This window comes from Monodon monoceros, unplaced genomic scaffold, assembly GCF_005190385.1.
Source record: "Monodon monoceros isolate NGI ecotype Baffin Bay Population unplaced genomic scaffold, NGI_Narwhal_1 Super_Scaffold_21, whole genome shotgun sequence".
Taxonomy (NCBI): domain Eukaryota; kingdom Metazoa; phylum Chordata; class Mammalia; order Artiodactyla; family Monodontidae; genus Monodon; species Monodon monoceros.
Genome location: NW_021703778.1, coordinates 89,975,412 through 89,982,563, shown reverse-complemented (window position 1 = coordinate 89,982,563; position 7,152 = coordinate 89,975,412). Strand labels below are relative to the sequence as shown.

The following is a 7,152-nucleotide window of genomic DNA, read 5'->3' as shown; positions in this document are numbered from 1 at the left end:
CCTCCCCTCCCTCCCTCTCCCTCTCCCTCCCCTCCCCCTCCCTCCCTGCAACCTTGGACCGCATGCCAGAAAGAGAGCGAGTTCTAATTCAGGTGGCTTCACAGAACAGTCTGGTTACAGACACCGGGCTGGGCTGTGTGTCTGGGTTCATCCACCCAGCAGCCCCAGCAACACTTCATGGAGGCGTCCCTGACAGCCCAGGCCGGTGAGAGAAGCAGTGGCCAGAGCCTGCCCTTGAGAGCTGGGCAGGACCCATCACACCTGAACCCCGGCCTGTGGCTGGAAGTGAGGAGCATGCTGCTCTTGAGTGGGGGCGTCTCCCCTGTATCTGAGAGGAGCCTCCACCCCTGCTGTCCTCTCCCTGTGAGGTCCCTCCTGCCACTGACTGCTTCGTGGCACTAGGAATGAACCTGAGCTGCTTCCTCGCCCCAGCCCCAGGTCCAGTCAGGTACCAATGGCTGTTGCTGCTGTGCCCCCCAGGGTGCCCCCCAGCGAGCACTCCACAGTGCACCCCCCACCCGGTTACTCCCACTGACCCTGCAGGTCCTTGTCACTGTCCCCAGCTCATCACCCTGCCTGCACGTCAGCCGACACCCGGCCCAACGTACCTACCCAGAGCAAGACTCCCCATTGCCTGGTCGGGACCAGATGTTTCCTGCCCAAATCTGAACATCAGTGGTTCTCTCAGCTTAGAATAAGAATGCCCCTCTACTCCCCACCGTCCACATTCTCCAATCACATCAGCCCTAGTTAAAATCCTGCTCCTTCTAGGAAGTCCCCCCTTCTCCCACCTCTGTAAGCTTGTTTCACCTCCTGTTAAGAGCCTTGGCCCATAGCATCCCATGTGATGTGACCACCAGAGGACAGGATGGAGCTGCATGACACTTTGTACACAGATCTCAACAGAGGTGGCTGTATTTGAGGTTGTTGAGCAGGGCTACGGAACTGCTCTTCTTTCTTCCTAGTTCAGCTGCAGTAAAGCCACTGCACATGCTGCCAGGATCAGCTCCTCTTGTGCCGTGACTGATAGCAGCCCCTGTTGAAATGAGAATCCCTGCTGGTCAGTACAGTTCTGGAATATTTGTGCTGCAAGTAACTGAAATTTCAAGTCAAATGGGTTTAAATGATATAAAGGGAATGTACTGGTCCACATAACTGAAAAGGCTGGCAGGAGGAGGACTTCAGGTAAGGTTTGATCCAGCAGCTCAAATGATGCCACCACAGGTCTTAGTCTTTCTCAATGCCTTCTGCATCTTCATGCTCCACAGGGTGGTTGCTGTCAGCCTAACCTCACTGCTCTGCTTCCAGCACCTCTGGGCACTTCTCTCAATGCTATTTATATTGTTGCACCAATAGGCTCACTTCTTTGTACTGCATGGTTCAGAAAAGAGAGTACATATCTCCCAAGAGTTGGAACAGAAGTCTGAGGGGCCTGGCTCTCATAGACACATGTCCATTCCTGAACAATTTCTGTGACCAGGCAGATGAAATACTCTAATTGGCTCAAGACAATCAGGACCCACCCTGGAAAGAAGGGGTGGGGTCTATCTCCCCAAATCTCATGCCTCAGATTGAGGGTGGAGAAGTGGAGAGTGGTCTGCAAAGGAAATTCCAGGTCTGGATCACCAAAAGGGTAGATGGGTGCAAGTGTGAAAACTCCAGATGTCTACTATGGGTGGTCCAGACCTGTGAGGCATGCCAAGAGGCAGGAGCAGTGCCAGCCAGCCAGGGGCTGCACCCTAGCACTACTGCACCCTCAGGTGCTCGGGCTTGCCTCAGCACTGGACAGAGGACATCTCCTGTGAATGCTCAGTGATGCCCTGTCCTCAGCCTCGGAAGGATCTCCTCCATGGTCCCCTCCAGTCTTGGTTTCCAGTCACTCTCAGTTGGGGTGTGAGCCTCCCTTGGGGCCTGCTCCCAGACCTGGTCTCTGCCCACAGTGGATGGAGCTGCTTTCCTGCTGAAGAAGCCCGAGTCTACCACCCAGAGAAGATGCAGGAAGAGTCAGGGGTCACAGGATGGCGTGCAAAGGGGCACACCCTCCCTTAACTCCTCTGCCTTGTTTCAGAATGGTTCCAAGGGATCCCTGCTTTATTCCTGAGACAGCTGGCACACAGTCAACTGAAAAACCAGAGACAATGGGAAAAAAGTAGTGATTTTTTTCAGAAGTTTATTGATCAGTAGACTGTGTCTTTTTTTGACATTTCTAAACAAGATTACAAAAAAACAAAAGCATTGTGTATTAAATGCATTGGCTAATTGACACGTCACCTGGTATACTCTTAGATTCTGCCCATGTTTACCTGGAAAAACTCAGTGGTTATCTGTCCTAAGAAAGTTATTTGCCACATTCCATGGAGGAAATAAACAGTGCCTCCTTAAATGCTTTCCTTATCTCCAAGGCAATCTGTCCAGGGTATTGTTCTGGGCATCAAGGAGCATAGCCATAAAGCGGGAAGGTTCTGGTGGTGGCTGTCAGGCCATGACTCTGGTGGTTAAACCCCATCCTAGGCGGCAGGCTCCAGTACAAGACATTCCCAGTGTGGTGCAGGGGCGGCCCCCCAAGACCCAGCAGACATAGCAAAGGACCGTGGTCGGGACAGTGGGGCCAGGGCTCTGCTGAAGCCTCTCCTGTGGGTTTGTAAGGCGGGCAGCAGTTGGGGGAGAGCACGAGGCATTTGGCTTCTCGTCACATGCTCTCTGACCCACCTGGACACCAGTCCCATGAGATGGAATAAGAATCCAACTCCTTAAGGCCCACGGTTCTGTGGGAGGAGTCACAGCCCCCAATCCAGGCTTTATTGCTGCATGATGACAAGTGTTCCGGAGAAGCCACTCCAGCCCTGGAGAAGTGAAAGCCAACTGAATGCCTGGCCCTTCCCACAGAAGAGCAGCCCCAACCTGGGTCATCCAAGTGTGTGTGATGAGGAAAGAATCCATGTAGGATGCCAAGCGGGTTGGACATCAGCGTGTGGCCACAGAGCTGGGGGATCTCGGCAGGTCTCAGTGCAAGGCTTCTGTACAGATGGGCTCAGGAAGGCCTCACCAGCAGGCTCACAGTTTGGAAGTCGACTTCGGGAGGAGTAGGCAGAAGTTTTCATTTTTTTCCCCCTAAACTCAAGACTGCAGAAGTTTGTGTTGTGCGATACCGTGTGCTGTACAGAAAACAGACTCAAGATTCTTAGGTTTTCTTCTGTGAAATCATGGAGAGCATGAAGATAGTTTCAGAGTTCTGGAGTTTACCTACTTCCATGCCCCCTGCCCCATCCGTGAGCACTCTGCAGAGGGGGTACTTGGACAGTGGGGTGGTGCAGGGAGGACAATAAGTTCGGTCCAGGTGCCCAGATCCCAAGGGCTCCATGTTCCCGGCCCTGCTGCATGGGGTCAGGGGATAACAGGTGTTTTGGACACAGACTCGAGGAACTCTGTGCAGGTCCCAGGACGATATGGGTCCTTGCTTGGCCGCCATCCCTAATGTCTTTCAGTGTTTTTCTTTCCAATCAACTATTTATGATGGGTGACTTCAGGTTTTAAGAGAAGATATTGAGAAAAATGGACATGTGACTTCCTTTTTCTTCCTTTTTTCTCAGCATTCAGCTGCCAGATGTCCTCTCACCAGAGGTCACGGGGGTGGGGTGGGGATCACCCATGAGGTGCTTCCATCCACGTAGAACCAGAAACCTCCTCTGTGGCTCCTCTGAAACAGTATTCCTCTACATCCATATATAGACAAAACTTGCCCATATGTACATATATACACATTAACAAGTGGCCAAAATACATACTCTTGTGACATACGTGTATATATTTATCTTTATATATGACAACTGAGCTGAGTTAAAGAAGCAAGATGATTGTGAATGGAAATAATCTAACCTTGGCATCTCTATACCTTTCGACAAATGAACTCTCTCCTCCTCTCTCAATCTTGCCCTCTGCTGGATCCACTGTGCTTGCACACCTGTGTGGTCTTCGTGCATTCACAGAACCATCTACTGGAATTACAAATGTCTCTTTTCTATGTGTCTAATTAATTTAAAAGTACTCACTAAGACTAAAACCATGTTATGTATTTACTTCTCTTAAAACTAAATTATGTAGAAAGTAAGCTAGGGAGTGTGAGGGCTGGCATCTGGATAAATGCTTCTCTAAAGTAAACATTTTCTTAAGTCTGCTGTTCTGCCCCTGATGTCACAAGTGACACCAGAAACAAACAAACAAACAAAAAAAACGAGTGTTTTGGGAGACTTAGGTGTGACTGTTTGGATTTCATTCATTTTTGGTGCCGGCAGGGTCCCAGGCTATGCAGCCATCACAATAGTGATGAAATATCATGTCTCTCTTATTGCATAAATGACGGTGAAAGGCACCCGCATCCCCCAGCTGAAGCCCACACAGTTGGGAGGGTGACCTCCACTGGACACAGGCATTTGGGCAAGTGGTCCAGAGAGGTTCACCCAGGGCACCCAGGGAGGGAACATCAGGAACTGATGTGCAGGTAAGGGCCCAGGTCCTACCTCGTGAGGCATTCATGGTATGAACCACACAGTCTTCTGAAGAAAAGGCTTTATATGAAAGATTGCATCTTGTTTCTGTATAAAGGCCTTTATCCTTTATATAGAAACTATATTTAAAAAACTAGTCATAATAAAAATGCCTATTTTTTATAAAAATAGTGTCTAACACTAGTAGACTGACCTTGGGCTGGCCCCCCATCCCCTCTGTGGCCACAGGGCCAGGACACTGCATGCACCAATTCATGTTTTTTCTGGATTTAAATCCTGCTGTTGACCAAGGCGCCTTGGGGACGTGTAACCACGCTAACTGAAGACTGGGGAGAACCACCGCTTTTCTTACTCTAGTTTAAATATGATAAACTTGGCTACAACCTGTTGCCAGACAAGTAAAGCTAATCTTCAGATTTCAACATGACTTGAAATGAATACTAGAACTCTTGCCAGGGGTTAATAAAGGTTGTGAGTTCCAAATTTCTAACCAAATACAACTTTGCTGGGAAGGCCCCAAGGTTGGGGGAGCCCTGGGAGGGCCGGCCAGCAGGCGCTGGGATGGATGCTCCCTGCGGCCTGGCCACGGGCTCTGCGGGCCTACAGAAGGGACGGGGACACACAGAAATGGTGCGTCCTCCTCTCAAAGCTGGGGCAGCAGTCTACTCTTTGGTAGACAGTTTGGAGAGAACAGAAACCTTCTCAGCTGTTTTTTTTTTTCCACTCCAAATAGAGCAAGAGACAAAATAAATAAGTTGGTCTTTGCTGCTTCCTGGTGCTCTCTGAGGGACAGGCAGGTTCAAAATGATGGACAGTCCAGTGAAGCCCAGCAGAGCCCCCAGCTGACACCCCCTGGCTCCTGGGATTCCACATCTGGGCTTCTCTAGGCTTTGGAGGACTCCTTGGACGATTTTCCTTTCTTCTCAACGCTTCCATCCCTGTATCCACCCCGTCCCCCCAACATTTTAGTAGAAACTCTGGGAATTTTAAGGTGAAAGGATCTCATCTAGTGTCCAGTGTCTGCCCTCCCTGGTCTACAGATGGGGAAACCGAGGCACAGAGAGGGCAGTGTCTCGCCCAGGGTCGCTCAGTGAGTCAGTGGCAGTGTGGGCCTCTGGCCCAGGCCCCCCAATTCTAGCCCCACACCGCCCTCGCTGTGTGCGGCTTGCCCCTCAGTCGGCGTTCGGCAAGGATTTCCTGTGGGAGGGTGGCACGAGGTGCGGGGGCAGGCTGTTGGGCAGCTCGTAGCCATCGAGCTTGATCTTGATGAGGTGCTTGGCCAGTGCGAATTCCTCCTCGTCCAGCATGCCGTCGCAGTCACAGTCGGCCAGCTTCCAGATCTTGCCCAGGACGCTGTTGGGCAGCTTGGAGGTCACCATCTCCTTCTTGGCGTTGACGCCCGATATCTTGCCATTGACGGGCGACAGGGTGTAGAAGAGCTCATCGTAGACAGGCTTGTCTTTGGCCACAACCCACTCCTCCTCATCGGCGCCCTCCTTGGCGCCCTCCCCGTAGCCCTGGTTGAAGGGGCCCTCGGCGGTGCCGTCGAAGGCACCGCCCTGCACCAGCTGCGTGGGCATGCTCGTCTCCTCCTGGCTTATGAGGCTCATCAGGGACGAGATCTTGTTGCTCAGCATGTTGTCCACGGCCTCGATCAGCTTGGGCTTCAGCGAGTGGAATTTGGTGAAGTCATAGCTCTCAAGCTGTTCCTGGAAAAGGAGAAACCACAGATTTGGTTAACATCCTCCCTGCAGGAAGCAAATGAGGAGAGGGATGGCTGGAGGGGACAAATGCTCCTTTAAAGCAGGCAGCCCATGCTCTGGGCTGTCCAGAGCTCTCTCTCTCTCTTTGGTGGGGTCCCCACATCCGAACCCACCAGACATAGGAGTGGCTTTTGGAACAAGAGACAAGATGCATGGGATGCAACATTTTCCTACGGTAGCTAATCTGGGCTGGCAGTGGCATGAGGGACGGTGATCCCCTAGGGCTTTGAGACAAAATTCCTTTCACCCTGTCTTTTTTTAAAAAAGCACTCTAGAGATCTACTATTTTATCTTTTAAAGTATTTTACCTACCTTACATACTTCAGTTGATTTTCACAACAATGCTGGGAGTCAGGAAAAGCAGGTATTAATAACCCCATTTCACAGAGAGCACAAGGGGTGTCCTGGCGGAGTCAAGACAATAGCCCATGCCTCCTGCCGCTCGACTAGCCTCTTTGTGCTGTAACATGAAGCTGCGACAGAGCTGTCAGTAGGACTAATTTAGGTAAAATGATTATTTAAAGACGATGTTGATCAGTTAAAAAAATGTAGTTTAGGGTACAAATAGGTACAAGTTGAAATTGGAAAGAGAGAGAGGAGTAGGGATGGGAAGGGCAAGTATAAATGCAGCCAGTAGAGCTGAGTAGTACTAGCATGGTCAGGGCAGGTCTCAGCTGCATCTCCCAGGACAGCTGGGAGGAGCAGACAGAGCACAGAGTTTGCAGATGGCCCTAGGGGACGCGGCAATTGCCTGGCCAGGATGGGAGCCAGCTGTAGATGCCACAGAGGCTCTGTGGATGGCTCTGTAGAAATAGTCCTTCCTGCCTTGGTTACCCTTCCTTCCTTCCTTCCTTCCTTCCTTCCTTCCTTCCTTCCTTCCTTCC

General features: G+C 51.1%; 1 protein-coding gene across 1 annotated transcript in view; it reads right to left on the bottom strand.

Annotated features, from left to right (window-relative positions):
* Window positions 1–5,227: 5,227 nt before the first annotated feature.
* Window positions 5,228–7,152, bottom strand: part of EHD4 (EH domain containing 4) — an 89,510-nt gene continuing 87,585 nt past the window's right edge. Inside the window, exon 6 of the mRNA XM_029237632.1 lies at window positions 5,228–6,214. Coding sequence (XP_029093465.1) covers window positions 5,678–6,214 — 537 coding nt within the window. The 3' untranslated portion in view covers window positions 5,228–5,677. The remainder of the gene's footprint in view (window positions 6,215–7,152) is intronic.